This window comes from Hibiscus syriacus, unplaced genomic scaffold (assembly GCF_006381635.1).
Source record: "Hibiscus syriacus cultivar Baekdansim isolate YM2019G1 unplaced genomic scaffold, ASM638163v2 tig00110372_pilon, whole genome shotgun sequence".
NCBI classification, from domain to species: domain Eukaryota; kingdom Viridiplantae; phylum Streptophyta; class Magnoliopsida; order Malvales; family Malvaceae; genus Hibiscus; species Hibiscus syriacus.
In genome coordinates, this window is record NW_024062709.1 from 739,648 (window position 1) to 761,988 (window position 22,341).

The window sequence follows — 22,341 nt, forward strand, 5'->3', positions numbered from 1 at the left end:
GAAAACCTATTCTGATCTCCTCAACTCAGTCATCCGAAATATTTCTCTGAACTGAAAGCTCATTGTCCGTTAGCACCCGAAATATCAGTAGAATCTCTGCTCAGCATAAAAATATGTAAATGCTCAGAAGCAATAAGGAAATAAATATTTATCTGTATCTGCACGTTCATCAGCATCATCTGGTAGTTCTGTATTACTGAGCTTTCCAAAGCTCACTCTATTACTCACCTTTTCAGGTTGAAAGAATTGTACCAGTGCATCTATCGACTTCAGTAAGGGAGTTCGTCCGGCGTTGTTGCAGAGTAGGGTACATGTGATTAGGGGGCATGTAATTGTATTTTGATTTATATACGAGTTTGGAAATATGTTTTATTTTTAAATAGTGAAAACTAATTTTATAAGTTACACGTTTCAATAAAAGTTTTAAATTTTCCGCTATTTTTACAATGGGTCGCTCCGGTGGCCCAAATGTGACACCCTGGATCAGATCTGGTTACCCTTATCGGTCTGTGGGGGTTACATTGAAACTTGAATGAATTGCATTACTTTAACCAAAAGACAAAGACAAATACTAACTTCACAGTGTTGAAAATTTAAGTTTCAAGAATAAACTACTACTCTTTATGTTGTCATTGAACATGCACTAAACCTATATGTTGTCCTTTTAAATGTTTATATAAGTGATTACTTCTGGAATGTTATCTGATGCATTTTGTGAACAATGATAGAATAATGACTTGGGTGAATACCGTGCAAGTTTGAAATATATTTGTCTTTGTTTTCACTGTTTAATATCATGTCTGTTTATTTACTGATTTATGTATTAATTTATTTTTAGCGGCCCGCTAAGGTGGATGCTCTACGTCGGGTTTTTCTTGCAAGACGGAGTTCACACATCAGACGGCGTGCACGTGCCATTAAGTCTCCGTTCACCCCAATAGTGCGAAGAATTCGTAAGAAAAAGCCCGACTCACCTGTCATTGTTCAAGAGGCCTCCCCTATCGTTCAAGAGGCCCCTATTATCCCTCAAGAGTCCCCTCCCACCGTTCAAGAGGCCACTATCATCGTTGAAGAGGTCCCTCCCAACATTCTAGATCCCGATTCACACGGCGTAATATATCGAATTATTGAGAAACCCCCTCACGTGCCAGAGATGATGGATGACTGTTGGTTTTCGTATAAGTTACTAGCCAGTACCATTCCGGCAGATGAAGTGGAGAGGAAACAACTACCGGAAACAATTCTGGATAATACCCTTTGGGCTAAGACAGCAGTTGATTTTTATCTACATGAGCGGAGCCAAGGGTGTTACGCTAGCATATACAAACTCAACGATGATATGCATTTGTTGATTGAATGGTCTTGGTTGGGTGTGTTATTAGGGGTTGAAGACAATGGCTATTTCGATGGGGGGGTAAGTCTTATATTTCTTCTTATATTTCATTTTGATTTTTTTTTAAATTTATGTAATTCACTAATATATGTCCTTTTTTGTAAAACAGCATATTGATGCATGGGTGTCACGTCTTCTAATAGTAAGGAAATTGAAGAAAAATAAAAATAAAAAAAATACGCGATATACAATTATGCCGACGTCTTTTCACGTAGTTCACTTGAAGAATCAAAGACAGAAATCATATGTGTTGGCTAATGGACAAGCTAAACTTTATCCTGCATGGTGGGAGGTCGATAAGGTTAGATTTATTTTTTTAAAATATTTTAAAGGTGTTCATAAATAAGTGCGCAATTTGAATTATTACTTATGATTGCAGGTGTTTATCCTTGTTTTGGAACGTACTCATTGGCTTATCGTCGAGCTTCAGCTCCCATCCCTGAAAATAATAGTATATGACAGCATGATAAATTACATATCATTGTTTGATTTGAGAGATATTATTAAGGGATGGAGCTCTCATTTGGCTAAATTCTTGGATGCGATTAATTATTGGACTTATTTTGGAAACAAGAAGCCAAAGAAGTTCAATGTTACAGTTATCAGAGACGAGACCGCGCCACAATAAACGCCGGAAGCCAGAGGGGATTGTGGTCCTCTCGTATGCATGTGCTTGGAGTGTTTGACGACAGGAAGTACACAGTTTCTACCTCCCACCGATAGAGATAGAGGTGTAGTAGGCTTGTGGTTTCGGCATTTTATGGCTAGAGCGATATATTCGAGACGCTGCCTACCTGCATCCGCATTATGAAAGTGTCCATAAACAATTTGTAAGTCAAATGCAAGTGTTGTTAAGTACCTAGAATTCAATAATAATTTGTTGTTTGTTGGTTTTAGATGTGTAGAAAGTGTTATTTGAGCAAATGTTTGGTTTTTGCAGGTTAATCCTGAAGTGAGCTGCGTGAAATTGATGTATGGGTGAATAAATAACTGTTTGGGGTACACTTTTTTTGATTGTTTAATTGATTTTTAAAAGTCTGATTTGTTTAATTGATGAGGAAAATAAGAATTATTATCATTTTTTGCTTGTTTAATTGATTTATAAAAATTGATTTGTAAAAGTTAATTTGTTTAATATTGATGTGTAAATAATTCTTATTTGTTCTTGTTTAATTGATTGAAATGTAAAAGTTGATTTGTTGATTTCAATCTGTATCATATTGAAGGCAAAAGACCTGTTGGAGGTACACTTTCGCAACGCTAAACTCAAAATCGCAATGCGAAAGACAAAATCGCAACTCGAAAGTCAATTCGCGTTGCGATAGTCTAATACGCTTTACGATTTTCTCATTGCGATAGTCAAATACCCGTTGCGATAATAAAATTCGCGTTGCGATAGTCAAATTCGCGTTGCGATTTTCTCATTGCGATAGTCAAATAGCCGTTGCGATAATCAAATTCGCGTTGCGATAGTCAAATTCGCATTACGATAGACAAATTCGCGTTGCGATAGTCATATTCATGTTGCGATAGTCAAATTCGCGTTGCGATTTTTGAGTTGCGATAATCAAATTCGCGTTGCGATAGTCAAATTCGCGTTGCGATATTCAAATGAATTTGTAATAAGTGATAACAACTGAATATATCATAGCAATGTTCAAACTCGAGTTACTAATACATTCCTAACTGAAAATGTTAAAAGTTTACACATAAAATACACATAATAGTCAAATTCGCGTTGCGATATTCAAATGAATGTGTAATAAGTGATAACAACTGAACAGATCATAGCAATGTTCAAACTCAAGTTACTAATACATGTCTAACTGAAAATGTTAAAAGTTTACACATAATACAATGTTTGCATTTAAAAATCACTTAAGTTAATAGTCCCAAAAGGTGAAGCCGGTTGTGATTGGGATTTTGATTGCGATTGCGATTTTGATTGCCTTTTTCTTGACACTATATGAGCTTTGGATTTTGATGATAATCCATATTTTGGTAGAGGAAAAGATGATTGTGATGGCACTGGTGATCCACATGTCAACCTTGTATGACCACTTTCCTTGCACCGACTATATGTCGATCTCTTCTTCTCTTCACCCTTAGACGGTATACGATCGTGACTTTTTGGTCGACCAGGTAGCCTTCTATCCATGGCTGGTGGCAAAACTGTTTGTAAGTCATCTGGTATGTCCCACTCAGAAGGATGTGGAATAGGGTAGATAATCTCGGCATAAGTCTGTCGATATACTTCTGTAGTGTAGCAATCCATAGCGTATGCGATTGAATCATCTTGGTTTAGATAAAGAGCAACTTTTATAACATGCCCACACGGATAACCAGATGTTTGCCATTTCATACAACTACACGTCTTTGCATTTAGATCAACAAGCCCATTTAAGTTATTATCCAGTACTTCAAACAAAGTGTTTGAACATGGTTCAACTCTCCATGAAGTTGACTTCACAACACGTTTCATTATCTTTTTTTCAGTCCACGGTGTAACACGATGTTCCAATGTTCCTGTAAATTTAAATAAATAATACTTAGTAAAATATATGATAAGTTACGAATTTAAAGAAATAATACATGCATGGTTTCTTTTCTTGTAGTACCACTATTGAATAGAGGCTCGAAAAAACTCCATTAACATAGTAATGGGTAATTTCAGGGAATGACGACTTAGAGCGTTGATTGATTCTGCACTATTAGACGTCATGAAACCATATCTTGCTCCAAGTTGATGTACTCTTGATCATCTTTCAAACCCGACATCTTCTAGTGTTTGAGCACACTGAGGCAAAACACGTCTTAAACAATTTATATGCTTATTAAAATCCACTTCCCGATAAGCTTTTACAGCCTTCCAGTATGTCTATTTGTGATTTTTTATACCAGCAGACCTTGATTTTAGATTTCTATATAAATGAACACCACAAAGTCCATGAAAAGCATCTGGGAAGCACCTTCTAAGAGCGTTTTCAATTGAGTTTGCCCTATCGGATATGATTGTCAGATTGCTAATAGGACCTATGCAATCCCTAAGATGCCCCATAAACCATGTCCATGAATCAGAGGTTTCAGATTTGCCAACCCCGTAAGCTATTGGCAGTATCCCATTGTTAGCATCCACGGCTACTGCTAATAAGTTTACTCCAAAGTATCGACCTTTTAAATGTGCTCCATCAACTATAATAACTGGGCGCATGCAAGTAATAAACGAACGAATCTACAAAATCATATACACAAGAAATATAATCATTTAAATGTGAAATGCATGTAACTAACAAAAATGAGTCAACAAAATTATATTGATTTACTAACCGCAACACCAATGGTGATAAACAGCAACTCAAAGCGTCCATCTCTATCTGTTTTGATATGAGTTACCGACCCAGGATTTTTCAGCTTTAAATTGTGACAATAATCAGACAGTTGGGCAAACGATGCTTCTGACGACCCCCTCAACAATTCCAAGGCATAACATTTGGCTCTTCAAGCTTGAGAATATGAGATACTAATCTTGAACCGAGCATTCATGTCAGTCATAATTTCATGTCCCCGGCCATGCCATTAAAAAACATTAACTCAGCCAGAAAACCACCCAACACCTTTTTGTTTTCCTGTCTATGGTGAGGAAAAACTTGAGTTCTTGAATATGTATGTTTATCAATAAAAGTCCTAACTTGAAACATTTCGCAATCTTTTATCCTCTTTGTAATCATACGCCACGTACAGTTTTTGTCAATCATACACCTTGTTTCGAAACGATCTTTGCTTGATTTGTTAACTTTTAGTTGATAGTCATCTTCCACACATTTCGTATACAAAACTATCTTCAAGTCTTCCTTTGTATCAAAACAATCATCTTTCTTGATACGAATAATTTTTGTGTAACAATCAACTGCTATTTTTACCAACTCTTCTTCTGGTATCTGAAGTAATTCTGGCATATTCCAGTTATACTCCCGTGGCATTTTCTTCGGGGACTTTTCTTCGGGGATTTCTTCTTCTTATTTTTCTTCTTCAGGGTTATATGAATTACAGAATGGATGTTCAACATGTTCATTCACAGTCGTAACTTCCTCCTCATTATCATCAACAACATCTTCCTCGGCAGCGGCTGTTTCATCATCAAAATTCGGGTATTGATCAATATCAAAATCATTACACGCAGGGTCTATTTCTTCTTCTGAAACATCATCAAAATCCAAGTATTGACCAAGATCAAAGTTCGGGTATTGACCAAGATCAAATTTCGAATACCGACTAGTACTCACAATTTTTTCTGTTGGCTCATCATCGTCTAATTGGTTAATACGAAAATCGGAATTTGGTGCTGAAAGTTTATTGGGATTTGGATTAGGGAAAGGTTGTGGGTTTTGAGATTGTGTTTGGTATTGGAAATGTGGTGAAACAAAATTTGCTTGGTGATGAAATTGTGGTGGAACCATTAAATTTTGAGCACCATAAATTGGGGTTGAAAAACTTAGTTGATTACTACCCGCTACTGACCCAACTTCACTACTTCTAGGTTCAACAACATACAATGTAACATCATCTTGCGAAACACTAATGTAAGCAATGAATCGTTCAACATCTTCATTGTCGGTTAACAAATAAACTTTACCTTTTCTCTGATAAGATAGCCTAAATCCACTTAAGGGCTCTAAATTCAATTTATTTGCAACACGTAACATTAGAGTTTCATAATTTAACTTTTTTAATGACAATTTTAGTTGAAGATTCATGGGTAAAGGCATATATTGTAAAACACCATAAACATTCTCCCATGACCCTCCAAAACACAAATCTATCCAAACATGATCAACATTAGATGATTTCATTATTGTAAATTAATTTACTAAACAAACGAGCTGCGAAACTAAAACCTATTGCCGGATGGGGAAGGATGTCGTTGGATATAGGAACGGATGTTGCCGGAGAGAGTGATAGATGGAGATGAAATGAGTTGCGATTTAGGGATTTAGGTTATGAGTTGCTTCTGCTGCGTAGTTATATACCCAAAACATTTGTGTTGCGAAACTAAAACCTGTTGCGAATTTGAAATTCAGTGTTGCGATAGTCAGAATCGCGTTGCAACAGTCAGAATCGCATTGCGATAGTCATAATCGCATTGCGATTTACATATTCGCATTGCGATAGCCGAAAAATCGCAACGCGAAATGCGATAGTCAGAATCGCGTTGCGAACCTGGAAACTGATTTGCGATACCGGAGATCGCGTTGCGAATTATCGATCGTATTGCGATTTAGTTGGTCATTTTGGCAAATCCAAAAAAAATTGGTTAAAATCATATATTATAAGGCATTTTTTGTCACTGAAGTTATTTTCTCTTCTTATTATATATTTTTAGTTAATATTAAATAAATAATTAAAAATATATTATAGTGAATTAAGACATATAAGAAGAGAAAACCTTGAGGGTTTATATTATAGTACATTCACTTGCGTGTTGTCGAAGGCATCTATAGTATTTCTGTATTTTTTTTTAAAAAAAGCATGCGTATATTTTATTTATTATCGCACGTGCTTAATTACTACAAATAAAAAAGGTTGTTACATTTGATCTGACATTATTGTTTTTCATAATTATTTTATAATTGACTAATGAAGTTCTGCATTTTAAAGTAAAAGAAACGTTTTCAATTGAGATTTTATATTGGCTACCACTCATTGGCATATATAATGTTTGTGATATTATTATTTTTTATTAATAACATATTAAATATTAATTTATATTTACATGAAATCAAAGACTGACATAGATGCTTATCTAACACAATATCTAATAATATCCTCGCACAATGAAAACTAGCATGAGATTGAAAAAAATAAGTAATTAATGAAGCTTCAAAAGATAAATGTTGTAAATTAATTGAAGGATTATAACTTTTTTAAGTAGAATAGGTCATATTGATGTAGAGAAGAAAAGAGATGGGGATGGTGGGGAATTAGTTAGAAAAATAGAGCGAAAGATATAGTAATTGATAGAGTAGTTAAAAATGATTTTAATAGTCATCGACGGTTGAAGATATCTTTAATTTTCAGAAAAATATTTTGTTACGTTGAAATGACGAGTTTTAAAAATTAATTGCAATATTGTTAAAATTGATGGGAAATTCGGCACCATTAGTTTACTTATGAAATCGACAAGAAATGATGTCCTTCCAAACATTTTAAGACCAAAATTTGCAAAATTAAAAACATGATACTAAATTTACTCCAAAAACAGAAAATAAATAAATAAATAATGTAGATGTTCCTTGAAAACAAACATAACAGAACTCAGTCGTACAAACAACTGTACAACAGTATGAAATGAAGTCCCTATCAAGGTTAGCTTCTACCTGAATATAAGCTAAACTATTTGTCAAGCTGAAACAGGTTACTTGGTGAGTAGTTGCACATGAGTGACTATCGATGCCTAGAGACAAAGAACTCGTAATCGGGGTGTCTGTTTACCGATGTCCGATTTCCCTTGTTGACAACAGCCCTTGCCATAAGCGACGCAGTCTCCTCCAGAATCCTTAATCTCTCCTTCAGTATTCTAGAAGGGCTCCCTTCACCCTGGTTTTCATGGGTAATACTCATCGACGAGTGTCTCGGCCGAAACCAGCATTCCCCCTGTTCATGATATGTGCATTTACCACCAAACAATTCACACCATCTTTTAAAATACATGCACTACAACAATCATTGGCGGCAAAACAAGATTTGATAACTAATGGAAGAGATACTTGCACATTACATCTATATTTTCACGATTGTTTAAAAGATTTGATATCTGGACAAGACATTATAAATAAGCAATTAAGGCAAAACTAGTACATGATTTTGGTCCAAGAGACATCAGATGCATAGTTTTATTAGTTTTGGTACCTGAGCATTGTAACTCTTAAGACCCACAACAGGAGAGACTACACATGCATCCAACTTGGAACTTCTACGAACAAAGTGGCCAAGTGAATGGTAAGTCAAAAATGCTGCACGGACATTTCCATCTGGAATTTTATATATAGGATACCACGCAACAGAATACCTGAAATATAGAAGCAACCATACATTAAACGAGTAATACAGAGATCTCATATAAAACAGGAACATTTTTTAAACTTTTTTGTTTCGTGAAGCATATTGTCACTAACCAAGATCGAGGATGCAGATCATGCATATTTATGGAGTTGAGATGAAGTGGATCACCATACATTTTGCACTTGGGAGATACATCATCTCTAACCAGTTCTTGTATCCTGAAACAAATAGATCCAAGGTGAAGGATTTTGAAATGAAATTGTTGTTTACTCATCAAATTTTATGAGTAGACATAAAAGTAGTACTTACTTTTCATATAAGGCTCGTCTTTGATGAGGCTTCTCAGATTCAAAGTATTCAAAAACTAGTTCCATGTCAACAGATTTGACATCTTTAGGAGAAACTGCAGATCTAATATCATTTACTTGAGACTGACTACTCGGTTCTGTAGACTGTGATTGTGGGACAAGAGCTGATAATATTGGAAGTTGACTGACATTAGTAGAGTTTGTTGAAATAGGATCAGTATCACAAGCCTCTGAAACTCCAGGGGTGGAATGAGTTTTACTGTTCTTAAAGAGTTGAATTGCTGACAAGAATGGCACAAAGTAGGCACGGAATTCAACCTCATCAATACCCATTCTCTTTCTATTTCCATAATCTTCTGCCCTTATTTCTAATCCGTAGCTGCCATGTTTCTCATACCACTGCCACAGACATCCCAATGGCATATTTGGTGTCTCATGTCTGCACAATAGAGCACTGGGAACCTGATCCAGAAAGCAATTTTCACAGCCTACTGAACTGTCTGAATGACAAATGACTGGAGAACAAAAGTGAAGAAGCCTTTCGAACTCCGCAATGGGGTCACCCGTGACCACCTGAACAGCTTCAGATGCCATTTGTGCCCTGTAGCCATCATTTAATGCCTTTGCTATCTTGTTTAAATAAGTTGCACCTGCTGTAAAAATTAGCCCCATTTGGATTGTTTTCTTTTCCATTTATACTAGAATTCACATTCCTCACTTTTGAATATGGTTCCTGTTTCCAAGATTCTTAGAAGAGGGATCCAACGCTAGAGAATCATGCTTGTCTGAGAAATCCTTCTGATGTATACCTACAAGAGAGCCTGTACGTGAAGGATGCCTCCTCTCTATATCCCCTTGACACCTAGAAAGTTGCAGGTCCTCGCTACTGATTTCAGAGCTATATGTATGCTCCCCGTACTTCTGAGCATGAGAAGGTAAAATAGGTTCTGATGTATCCACTTCATCAATGTCACATGTGCATGTATTTTGTGTTTGGGAACTTGTAACAACACCACTACTGCTCTCTGCAAGATGATCAGTTATATTAGGCAAAACATCAAATGGTGAAACTTGTAGCGAATTAATGTCATAGTTAGTTACCACAACATTCTGATCCTGAACTTCCACAGGCATACTCCACGCAAACCTCATATTCTGAAGTGCCAAAGTCGCACAAATGTTTCTTTTTATGCTTCCCCTTCCTTCTTGCCTTCTTCTGTGCATTCCTCTTTGTAGACTTGTCTACCTCGGAACAATCAATAAACATAGTAGCATTGGATCCTTTTGACATGACAGAAGAAGAATCATAGCAAGTGATAGAACTATGACGAGAAGAACAGTAGGACATTTCACTCGATTTAGTCATCTTATGTACAATGGTGCGGTTGCGGAATTGTTGTTGCACATTGGAGCCCGACAAGCTTCTGGTTCTAAAAGGCTTGGCAGAATAAGTAATCTGATCATGTTGAGGCCCTTTCTGTGTCTCCCGTCCATCAACCTTAAATGATTTAACGGAGGGAGAGGGGACCAGATGCAGGCTATTCATATTGACCCGAGTTCCATTTCCGAAACGTTCAGTGTAATCAAAAAATTGCAAGGGTAGTGCAATAATTCTCCACTGCCCATCACACTCGAGTGTTGGGAAAGTCAATATGGTACACCTAAAAAGCGATAAACCCAGTCACACAAGGTTTATATGCATTTATGACATTACAAATTAGTGTCACATCTGAGTTATGGAAGAACACAAGATTATCAATGTGAATAGCAACCAAATAAGCCTTTATTAACATTTTGTCTAGTTTGCGAGGAAAATTTAACTCAAAATGCATACATGGCTTAATACCGAAACCCCAAAATGGATTTTTTGTTCAGAAAATAAGTCAGATATGCATGTTAAAATGATTTTTGCATTAAAATTATTTAATAAAATCTGCATAAATTAATGACATTTTATGTGATTTATAATGCAAATTACTTTAAAATTCTCATTAATAGAGTATCTAAAGTTGGATTTTTTGTGTGTTTATGTGTGTGTATATACAAATGCTGTGATGATATTCCTAGATTCAAGGACACAAATGACATGAATATTCTTTTCCCCCCTCTTTTTTCCCTTTTTTTTAAAGAAGAAAACATGGAGATACATATTTACATGCAAGTAGGGAAAAAAACCTGACCTATATTAATTTGACTGGTTTGGCTTATAGCTTATGTGGTGAGAAAAATCTATTTAAAAATTTCCCTAGTTTTATTTATTTATTTATTTATTTTGACAAGGGGAAGGAGATGTAAAAAATTTCTATAGTATCAAAATATAAAAGAAAGATGCAATATAAATCATTTTGACAATCACTTCCCCAAAGAGAATGATAATTATCGTCTAAAGCACACAGAACATTTTCTACGTTTGGGAATATGAATTCAGGAGAAGCGGTTAAACATAATCCAAACACTAGTTAAATTTCAAATTCATTACCCAGTTTGACGCGAAATCAAATTCAAGTTTTAAAAGCAACCTAAAGCAAATTCCGGTGAATCACTTTAAATTTGAAGACGCAGAACATGCAAGTACATTGGATTACCTCTGATCAATGTTTCTCAAATTGAAAGAAGAAATTCTGGAATCCTGAATTTAATAGGGAAAAAATACTTAAGCTATTTAATAACAAAGTAGGAGAGTATGAATTGAAGTATTTAGTAAGGAAATTAAAGAAAGTAAATGTAACCTGAGAAGATCTTCTATAACCATCGAGCTGCAAAGAATTCCTGGACCTATTAGCCTTTCCTACCTCTGACACTTTCCGTGTATGTAGAGGGGTTCGTTCAAAGCCACAAGACATCTGTTTAATGTATCTATTTAATCCAACTAAATACCATAAACACACGAACAAAAAGATTCCAGAATAATTTAAAACATTATTTAACCAGAAACTGGTTCATTCAAATCAACAATGGCCATACATTTTTCCAGAGACCTTCATTAAACAAAGGGAAACAAACAATAGGAAGGCGAATTTTCCAGACATTTAAAGGAAGCAGATAACAAGAAAGAGGGGTTGAATTAAACTCATCAGGAACCATGCGATGATTTGAGAAAGAGGAAAAAGAAAAAGGAGTGGATATGGGATATGAGAGTTAGAATTGTATTAAAAAGAAAGGGAGATTCCCCATTATTCTTTCCAACAATCTATGAGGAAACAATCCAAGGAAAAGTCAGAAAAACAAGGCCGTCCCCCAAATATAGGTGTGGGGTTCTGAATCAGATTCAATTTGCTAAAATCAAAGTGTGCAACTAAATTTGTCTTGTGATTATCAACGCAGATAAATTTGTCGAAATTAAATATTAATTAAAATACAGAGACGAACCATGAATACGAAGGGCGGGAGCTTTGGTGTGACTGACACTTCTCTTTGATATTTTCAAATTTGATTTCTTTGCAGACTTCTATCTTCATTATCAATTTGATTCCCGAGGATATTATTGTCTGTTACAGTGATAATTACGAGGTTTTTTTGTAGGTAATTAAGGGCAAGGTTATTTTTCTAAAAAATCACCTTTTGTTATATATTTACTTATCAGATATCATTTTAAATATATTTCTCGATCAAACGCTCATTGCAGAAAGACACGACTCATGCATAGCGCTTATGTCACGTGGTAAAAGACGCGGCTTATACTCCGCTCCTTAGACCACGTGTAAAGATCGGGTGTTAATTTCATAAATTTTTTAAAAATAATACTTAATATGTAATTAATTTCTGTTAAGGTAATTTTTGTGTAAAAACGTTAACATTTTTTATTTATTTTTTGTGTGTGCAAAAAAAAAAAAAACTTTCTGTATTAAAATCTTTTAATATTTTTTGTAAATTATTTTATAACTCGAAAAATTTTGATTTTTGCATAAAATTACATAATACGTATAATCTAGTATAGGAAAACTTTGAGGGTAAATAATTTAAAATATGAATAATTTTATAAAAGTTTTATAACTAGTATTTCTTTTACAAAATGACGATGATGATGATAAGAAATATTTTATAATTTAAAAAATTATAAATTTCATATATTTTTGAAAAATTTATTAACTTTTAAAATTAATTGTTTAAAAATATAAAAAAATATTAAAATAAACTTTTAATTACAATTGAGTGACCAAAATGAATTATTAGTCATTAATTATTATTTTTTAACAACATTTAATAATTTTTATTCATTTTTAATAAAATTAGAATTTAATATTCATTTTATATTTTCTAAAATTAATATTAGAAAAAATATTTTAAATATATAAGTGATATTTTTTTAGTTTTGCATTCTTTTTTTATTGAATTTTGTTACAAGTTTAGAGAACACAAAAAAAGGAAAATCTTTAGATTTTTGTGTATATATTTTATATATTTTTTAGAAACATTTTACCATAATTTTTCTTAATTAATTTGAATAATAGCAGAATAAATGATTAATCTGAATTATAACTCGTATATTTAAAATTCAAAAAATACAATAAAAAAAGAATTAAAAATGAATAAATTCAATAAAAAAGGTAAAACTAAAAATATCACCTATATATTTAAAATATTCTTTCTAATATTATTTAAAAAAATATAAAATACATATTAAATTCTAATTTTATTAAAAATGAATAAACATTATTAACTGTTGTTAAAAAATAATAATTAATGACTAATAATTCATATGATCTCTCAATTGTAATTAAAAGTTTATTTTTATATTTTTAAACAATTAATTTTAAAAGTCAATAAATTTTTTATACAAAAATCAAAATTTATCGAGTTATAAAATAATTTGTAAAAGAATATTTAAAGATTTTAATGCTTTTTTTCACACACAAAAAATAAATAAAAAAGTTGATTTTTTACACAACAATCACCCTAACAGAAATTAATTATGTATTAGGCACTATTATAAAAATATTTACGAAACTAACACATATCTTTACACGTGGCGGAAGGCGCAGTGCATGAGCCGCTCCTTACCCCACGTGGCACCAGATCGCGGTACATGGACTGTGCCTTTCTGCAAAGTGTGTTAAATCGAGAAATATATCTGAAAGAGTGTTTGACATGTAAATATATAATGAAAAGATATATTTGGGGAAAATCGCATAATGGCAATGCCAAATTGTTAAATAATAAAAGGACAGTTTTGTTCTTACCTCACTTTCGTTCAACATTTTTAAATTAATAAATATCATATTTGTATGTATTATCATTTTCCAATTTATTACATTTGAACTGTTTTGAGAAAAAATGATTCTGATATCTCTCTAACAGCATATTACATCTTTAAAGTAAGAATTAATGTCAAAATAGGAAAGTATCCCTAAAAATTAGGAACTACAATTAGAGACATATTTACACTAGGTTAACTCCTAAAAATAAGGAAGAAGATTCAGTCCCTTAATTCTAGGATTTCTAACACTCCCCCTCAAGCTGGTTTGTAGATATTTATCAATCCAACTTGCCAATAAAATCTTCAAACACGTTCTTACTCAGACTTTTAGTTAGCAAGTCTGCAACTTGTTGCTTAGTATGAAGATAGGTGATACAAACTTCTCCTGAATTTACCTTCTCTTTAATGAAATGACGATCTATCTCCACGTGTTTAGTACGATCGTGATGAACTGGGTTATGTGCTATACTGACAGTAACTTGATTATCACAATATACCTTCATAGGTTTAACATAGGATACTTTAAGTTCCTTTATTAATCTTTGTAACCAAATTCCCTCACATATACCATGAGATAAAGCTCGATATTCTGCCTTTGCACTGCTACGAGCCACAACATACTATTTTTTACTTTTCCATGTCACAAGATTGCCACACACATAGCTACAATAACCACTTCTAGATCGTTTGTCACTCACTGATCCTACCCAATCAACATCAGTGTAAAGTTCTATGTCACGATTGGTGTTTTTCTTGAAATAAAGACGTTTACCCGATGTTCCCTTCAAATACCTTAGCATCCTGTAAACTGTCTCCAAATGTTTCTCCTTTAGAGCATACATATACTGACTGATGACACTCACACCGAATACAATATCAGGTCAAGTGTGAGATAGATAAATTAGTTTTTCGACGATTCGTTGGTATCTCCCCCTGTCTACTTCTTCCCATCATCATCATTGCCTAGCTTAGAATTGAACTCCATTGGGGTCTCGGCAGGTTTACAACCTAGCATGCCAGTTTCAGCCAATAAATCAAGAACATATTTTCGTTGGGAAATAGAAATGCTTGTCCGCGTCCGTGCTACTTCCATGCCAAGGAAGTATTTGAGATTCCCCAAATCTTTAAGCTCAAATTCTGTATTAAGGAAGTCTTTTAGTTTCAACAACTCACTCGAATCATCCCTTGTTAGAATAATATCATCAACATAGACGATAAGAATAGAGTATTTCTCACTTCCCGAGTGTTTGTAAAATAGTGTATGATCTGCTTGCCCTTGGGTGTAATTCCTACTGGTTATAGCCTTGGAAAACCTGTTGAACCAAGCTCTTGGGGACTGTTTTAGTCTGTATAGTGACTTCTTTAATCTGCATACTCGTCTTTTTTCTTCTTCAAAGTCTGGTGGAAAATCCATATATACCTCCTCGCTCAAGTCTCCATTGAGGAATGTATTTTTTACATCAAGTTGTGTTAAGGGCCAATCAAGGTTTACAGCTAAGGAAAGTAGCACTCAAACAGTATTTAGCTTTGCAACGGGGGCAAACGTCTCATCATAGTCGAGACCATAGGTTTGAGTAAAGCCTCTTGCCACAAGTCGGGCATTATTCCAATCAATACTCCCATAAGGCTTGATTTTTGTGGTGAAAATCCATTTACAACCCACAATTTTCTTCCCTTATGGCAGATCTGTAACTTCCCATGTTCCATTATTTTTTAGAGCATTTATTTCTTCAAAAACAACATGTCTCCATTCGGTTGATTCCAAAGCCTCTTTCACATTTCTTGGAGTCTCTACACTATCAATATTAGTTACAAAAGTTTTGTAAGCTTTAGATAAATTTCCATAGGATACAAACCGAGAGATTGGATGCTGAGTACAAGCTCTTGTGCCTTTACGAACAACGATGGGAAGATCCATATTCGACGAACCAGGAGACTGATCTCAAACAGGACAGTCCTCGGAGTTGGATGAATTTGGCATTGTTGTTGTGTCGCTTTTAGGAGGAAAATGTTTTCGAGAATAAATAATGATTTCTAGAAGCTGTAATTGGGGTTTATCAGAGGGATTAGGTTACTGAAGCTTACTTCCAATGGGAATTTCATCGCTGGAAAATTCATTTCTCTCCAGTGGAACACTCAAATCTTGTGTTATGAGGACAGGGTCACCCTTAGAATTTTGTGTGACAGTAGTGTTAAGGATAGACTCAGGGGGTATAATAAGAAGAGTATGAAGAGTCTCATCTTCACTAAGAGCCTCCCCTGAAGATGAGTGACAGAAAAATAAGGGTCGTTTTCAAAAAATGTGACATCATGATAGACAAATATACGACGCAAGGTGGGTGAGTAACATTTGTATCCTTTTTGTGTGGATGAGTAGCCAACAAAGACGCATAGGTGTGCTTGGGGATCAAGTTTGAATTGATTCGGTTGGTGATTATGTACAAAGGCTTTACAACCAAATATCTTGGCTGGTATGATAGGAACAGGAAATAGGGGGAAGCTTTTTTGTAGGACATGTAAAGGAGTTTGGAGATTAAGAACTCTAGAGGGCATACGATTTAATAAATAACATGCAGTAAGGACATCCTCCCCCATAGGTATTTTGGAACTTTCATGGTAAACATTAAGGCTCGAACAATAGCTAGTAGATGTCTATTTTTTCTTTCTGAGATTTTTTTTGTTGAGGTGTGTCAGGACAAATGCTTTGATGAATGATGCCTTGTTCAGAGAGATAGTGGCTTAAAACAGAATTGAAATACTCACTTCCATTATCAGTGCGGAGCGTGTGTATGTTTGAGTCAAATTGGGTTCGGATCATGGAGTGGAAATTCTGGAATACTTTTGGTGTTTCTGTTTTTTCTTTTAGAAGGTAAACCCAACATACTCTAGTATTGTCATCAATAAATGTTATGAATCATCTAGCACCCGTAATGTTTTTAACACGACTTGGCCCCCATAAGTCACTATGAATCAAATAGAAAGGTTTATATTGTATATAAAGCTTCAAAGGATAAGGAACACGAGTATGTTTTGACAATTGGTAGATTTCACATTTCAGGGAATTGATTTTTGTATACCGAAATAACATTGGAAGCAAATGCTTCAAATACAGGAAATTTGGATATCCTAACCTACGATGCCACATCATGACAGTGTCCTCATTTGAAGTAGAGAGAACAAATACTCATTTTTTATTCTTATCCTTGTAGTCATCCCAAATATAGAGTCCATCATCAACCTTAGCAGTGCCAATCATCCTCCCCGATTTTTGTTCCTATATAATACAACCATCAGTAGAAAATTAAGAACAAACAACCTTATCTTCAATAAATTTACTTACTGACAGTAAATTACAAGATAAATTAGGGACATGAAGAACTTTCTCAAGTGAGAAGTCTTTAGTGAGTCGAACAACCCCAATTCCAATAATAGATGAGTATAAACCATCAACTATCCGAATTCAAGATTGGTTGTGGCAGGGGACATACGTATGTAATAGTGATAAATTACCTCTCATGTGATCGGATGCTCCCGAATCTGGAATCCAGGATGGATGATTACTAGATTCAAAAGTAATATTAAAAGCAGTACCTTGAACAGCCAAGGAACCATGGCTTATTGGTGCATCGAGTAACTTGTGAAGAGTTTCAAGTTGGGACTTTGTTAGGCGAACATCCTGAACAACTTCAGTAGGTACAGGGGTCACAGTGGATGAGCTGTCCAAGGATAAAAGAGCCTTGTTTTCCTTCTAAATTTTTGTTATACCAGGATAACCGTGGAGCTTGAAACATTTCTCTGTTGTGTGACCGGTACGGTTACAGTAGCTATACCACAATCGATTTCCTGAGCGATTTAGTTTTGAATCATTCCCTATTCAATTTTTTTTAGATTAAGGGCCCCTTGAGACCAGGGCAGATGATTCAATAGGACTATGACCAAAATTGGTCACATGTTTTTATTCCTTAGAATCTCCCATCATTACTCGACGATGATTTTCTTCTCTTCGAACCTCTGTAAATGCTTCTCCAATGGTTGGAAGAGGGGTCCTACCCAGAATACGGCCACGAACTTCGTTTAAGTCTCAGTTCAGCCTTGCTAAGAACTCATAGAGCTGTTCTTTATTGAGATGTGACATGAACTTGGTGTGCTCCAAGCCTTCACCCCAGTCCACTTCATAGTACATATCGAGTTCCTGCCATAAGACTTTTAAGTTGTTATACTGTGTAACTTCAAGAGTTCCTTGCTGAATGTCTTTTAACTTTAGCTTGATTTCAAAAACTTGAGAAACATTTCTTAGATCAGAATAATTCTCCTTGACTGCATCCCACATTTCTTTTTTTGTCTTGAACAAGAGGTAGGTTTGGCTTATGTGACTCTCCATGGAGTTGATCAGCCAGGCCATAATAATAGAATTATCGAGTTCCCACATAGCATATGTAGGATCAGTAAGGTGAGGACGTATAATTTCTCCACTGATATATCCTAGTTTCCCACGACCTCGAATCACCATGAGTACCGATTGGGACTACTTTAAAAAATTCTTTCCATCTAATCGGTGATTAGTGATTGTGAGAGGCGAATTAACATCGCTATGAGATAGTGCTTGGTTGATATTCTGAGTTACTTGTGAAGTCTCAGAATCAGAAATATTTTCAGTGTTTGTCATGATAGGAAAAACAAGACACGAGAGAAAATTAAAGAAGTAGAATGGATCAGAATTATCCCTACAGCTCTGATACCATGAATTGTTTTGAGAAAAAAATGATTCTGATATTTCTCTAACAACAGATTGCATCTTTAAAGTAAGAATTAGTGCAAAAATAGGAAAGTATCCCTAAAAATTAGGAACTACAATTAGAGACATATTTACACTAGGTTTACTCCTAAAAATAAAGAAGAAGATTCAATCACTTAATTATAGGATTTCCAATAACATTAAAAATATATTTTAAAAAATTAATTATTTTTAAATAAAATTATTTATCTATACTCGTTTATATAATTGAATCATTAATATATTGAGTAAAATACATAAACAATTTTTAAATTATAATTACATATTTTTTAGTAGTTAATTTTTTATAATTTATAAAATAACAATTAAATTTTTAATTAATTACAAAATAATCACCATATCATTAGTTGCTAATTCATGACATTACATAATTTTTTAAAAATATTTTTTTAAATAGACTGACAACGTATATTATTTAAAGATATATTATAAATATATATTTTACAAATAAGACATAGTTTTGTTATGAATCACAATATAATAAAAGACTAGGAACATATATTATTCAAAGGTTATATATATATACATATTGTATGATGACAAACATGCAAGCGGGTACGGATACCCCATCCCCATACTCACATAATATTTCTCTATCCACTACTTACCTACCACACACGATGAGTAAAATTTTTAAATTCACATCCTCCCACGTGAATACATTCTCTAATTCATCCTCATATCCATTATCCAACTGGATAGTCACCATCCATCATGTACCCGTCTGTATCTACCCATACCCATCAATTTGAGATAGAAGAAACAACAATCTTCAATTCAACAAATATTTATAACCTAACATTTGGTGAAATTACAAGTCATTTCCAATAAAATCTTAAGATTTATATAATACTCTCTAAAAGTATACCTAAATTCGTAATAGTATAAAACTTATATGGTGGGTGGTTAGTGGGTGGGCGGATATGGGGCGGGCAGATGCAAAGCGGGTAAGGTCTTAAACCTATCACCTATCCACTACCCACAATGGGTATAAATTTTTACATCCATACCCACTCACTACCCACTAAACTTATACCCATCCATGTCTTGATTGTAGCGAGTACGATACAAAATCCACGAAATTATATTCGTATGTCATCCCTATATTTATATTGAAAGAGAATATGAATCTCAAACCAGAGATGTTAATAATTATTGAGATTAGGGGTGAGCATTCGATCGAGGCGAGAAAAAAATTCGAGTTATTCGAGTTGATGAGTTGTATTTTACAACTCAAACTTAACATGAATTTTTTTGAATCGAGTCGATTTTAAAAAATTTGAGTCGAGTTATTCGAGTTTCTATACTAATTTTATTATAATTATTTATAGAATTATGACAATGATTTGTTCAAATTATTTGACTTTTTCTAACCATATATATATATATATATATATTTGTTCATATTATAATGTTATTTAATACATTAAATACAATTTAAAATTATGAAATATATTCATAATATTATATTTTAAAGAAAGTATTTTAAGGATAAATTATTGATGAGAGTAGAAATGAGTCAAGGAATTAATGAGAAGAAAGAATTCGCAAAGAATTGTAGTCAAAAGACCAAATTGAGTAAAATGCAAAGTTAAGGGATTAAATAAAAAGAGAGTACATATTTAGTAAAAAAACATTTGAAGTTACATAGATATTCTATTATGGTATATGAGCATGTGGTATAAATTTGATAAAAATGAACTTAAAATAAATGGCTAACTGAAAGACTAAATTGAAAAATAAAAAATATGTTATAAAAAGGAAGAATTGAAGAAATAAGGAGATTATGAAAAATTGAAGGACTAAATTGAAAAAAAAATTTGTTATCAAAAAGAGGAATTGAAAGTACACATGTATTATACTATGATTTAGGAGTATGTGGTTCAAATTTGGTAAAAATGGACTTAAAATTAATGAGGAATTGAAGAAATAATGAAATCAGAGACTATATCCTAAAATTGTAAAAAATACTTAGTCAAAATTTTAGTTTTTCGAGTAATTCAAAAATTCAAAATTTCAACTCGACTCGAACTCGAAAATTGAATTTATAATTCGAGTTGAACTTGAACAACTCGAAATTGAAAAAAAAATCTATTTTTCGAGTCGAGTAGAGTTTTGTTCACCCCTAATCGAGATAATAAGATTATGAGTTTTATAAATAAATAACTTAAAACTAAGTTTCTTTATTTAATAAAAATGCCTAGAGATAAGACAAGAGAACAATACATAAACTAAGTTGTTTTATTTCATAACAAAAAAATGTCTCGAGATAAGACCAGACAACAATACATAAACTAAAACGAAAGCACACACAAAAACATCTTATTTGTATAACCATTATTTTATGCCCATCCAAGCCTCTTCTTGAGCGGCAACTCATAATCATAAATCCGGTGAGGATGAGGGAGTGCACTAGACACACTTTGATAATTGTCTTTGCACCTTTTGGCCCATGCAACAAGCTTGGGGCAGCCTGCCTCAATGCTGAAATCCCCACATGTCGCGTAAGCGTAAAACCAGGCGGTGCAAGGTACAAGCGCCACATCCACCAGCCCAATGCTCTCTCCCCCAAAGTACAGCTTGTCCCCCAGCTCCCCCTCGAGGGCCTTCAAGCCTTCCATTAACTCTTCCTTTGCTTCCTCCTGCTCTTCTTTTCCCATCCATATTCTCTTCCCAACGCCACCATATATATTCGCATGCAACAACAATATTAAATTAAACCCAAAGTGCATGTATCAACTGTCTACATATTTGCCGGAAAAAAAAGTCGAATATGTTCACCTTTTTATCGATATAGTCAGCCCAAAACAAGGATTGTGCTCGTTGATAAGGATCGGAGGGAAGCAAAGGTGATTTGTGATTCCAAACTTCATCAATGTATTGGACGATGATGAGGGATTCAGAGATGGGTTTGCCGTTGTGAATGAGGACAGGGATTTTTTTGGTAAACTGGGTTCATTTCGAGGAGGAGAGGGCTCTTGTGGAACAAGTCCTCTTGCTTGCACTCGTATTTGATTCCTTTCTCACCCAAGGCTATTTTCACTCTCATTGCAAAAGTGCTTGCCCAAAGATCAAGAAGAACAACTTCATCTTCCATTTCAATTTCTTTGGGGGGTGGCAAAGAAATGTACGTGAAAGAACTCGATGGCAATGAGGGAACCAAGCTTAGCTATTTATGCTTGTTTCCCTACACAACAATGGCGTAATTGCTTACTTGTACATTGTCCAACTTCTGCTTCTCTTCAAAATTAAAAATGGTATGATCAAACCCACCTCACGTTGACTGTCTCACTTTCTTTTTGAATGCCAAACCAAGGAAGTTACTAGGAACATGAAACATCAAAGCCAAGAACTATCGTCATTGGTGAATGCCAAGTTTTTTTTAGTTTATCCTATGAAAACTAAGGAAATAGAATAACATATCTTTAACTGATAAGAGAGCTACTCTTACACGACATCATCTTATGAAACAAGAAGATTAGGATAATCTTGCTGCTCAAGGCTAATCCTTGCCCTCAGCCCGTTCCCTTCGCATGAAATTATGTCACCTGTACTTTTCCCCCTCTTGAACTTTGGGTAAAGTTTGTAA

General features: G+C 34.1%; 2 protein-coding genes and 1 pseudogene across 2 annotated transcripts; all 3 read right to left on the reverse strand.

The window, feature by feature from the left end:
* Nucleotides 1-7,740: 7,740 nt before the first annotated feature.
* On the reverse strand, nucleotides 7,741-9,373 carry LOC120121447. The gene is made up of 4 exons (XM_039140797.1): nucleotides 8,762-9,373; nucleotides 8,566-8,670; nucleotides 8,300-8,459; nucleotides 7,741-8,044 (listed from the first exon to the last, which is right to left on the reverse strand). Exons 1-4 carry the CDS (start codon nucleotides 9,352-9,354, stop codon nucleotides 7,835-7,837), a joined length of 1,068 nt encoding a protein of 355 aa, XP_038996728.1. The 5' UTR covers nucleotides 9,355-9,373; the 3' UTR covers nucleotides 7,741-7,834.
* A 101-nt stretch (nucleotides 9,374-9,474) lies between these two features.
* On the reverse strand, nucleotides 9,475-11,853 carry LOC120121371. Its single transcript, XM_039140740.1, has 5 exons — nucleotides 11,833-11,853; nucleotides 11,490-11,614; nucleotides 11,346-11,389; nucleotides 9,862-10,421; nucleotides 9,475-9,785 (listed from the first exon to the last, which is right to left on the reverse strand). The coding sequence occupies exons 2-5, from the start codon at nucleotides 11,601-11,603 to the stop codon at nucleotides 9,475-9,477; spliced, it is 1,029 nt and encodes a 342-aa protein (XP_038996671.1). The 5' UTR covers nucleotides 11,604-11,614; nucleotides 11,833-11,853.
* A 9,241-nt stretch (nucleotides 11,854-21,094) lies between these two features.
* On the reverse strand, nucleotides 21,095-21,849 carry LOC120121466 (annotated as a pseudogene).
* Nucleotides 21,850-22,341: the final 492 nt, after the last annotated feature.

Excerpts from the sequence above, each read along its gene's own strand:
- LOC120121447 (XM_039140797.1), bottom strand. The coding sequence starts at position 9,354 with ATGGCATCTGAAGCTGTTCAGGTGGTCACGGGTGACCCCATTGCGGAG. Across the intron at positions 8,460-8,565 it reads GATCTGCATCCTCGATCTTG|GTATTCTGTTGCGTGGTATC; the intron begins GTTAGTGACAAT and ends TCTATATTTCAG. Across the intron at positions 8,045-8,299 it reads TTAAGAGTTACAATGCTCAG|GGGGAATGCTGGTTTCGGCC; the intron begins GTACCAAAACTA and ends TATCATGAACAG.
- LOC120121371 (XM_039140740.1), bottom strand. The coding sequence starts at position 11,603 with ATGTCTTGTGGCTTTGAACGAACCCCTCTACATACACGGAAAGTGTCA. Across the intron at positions 11,390-11,489 it reads GTTATAGAAGATCTTCTCAG|GATTCCAGAATTTCTTCTTT; the intron begins GTTACATTTACT and ends TATTAAATTCAG. Across the intron at positions 9,786-9,861 it reads TTCAGGATCAGAATGTTGTG|AGAGCAGTAGTGGTGTTGTT; the intron begins GTAACTAACTAT and ends ATCATCTTGCAG.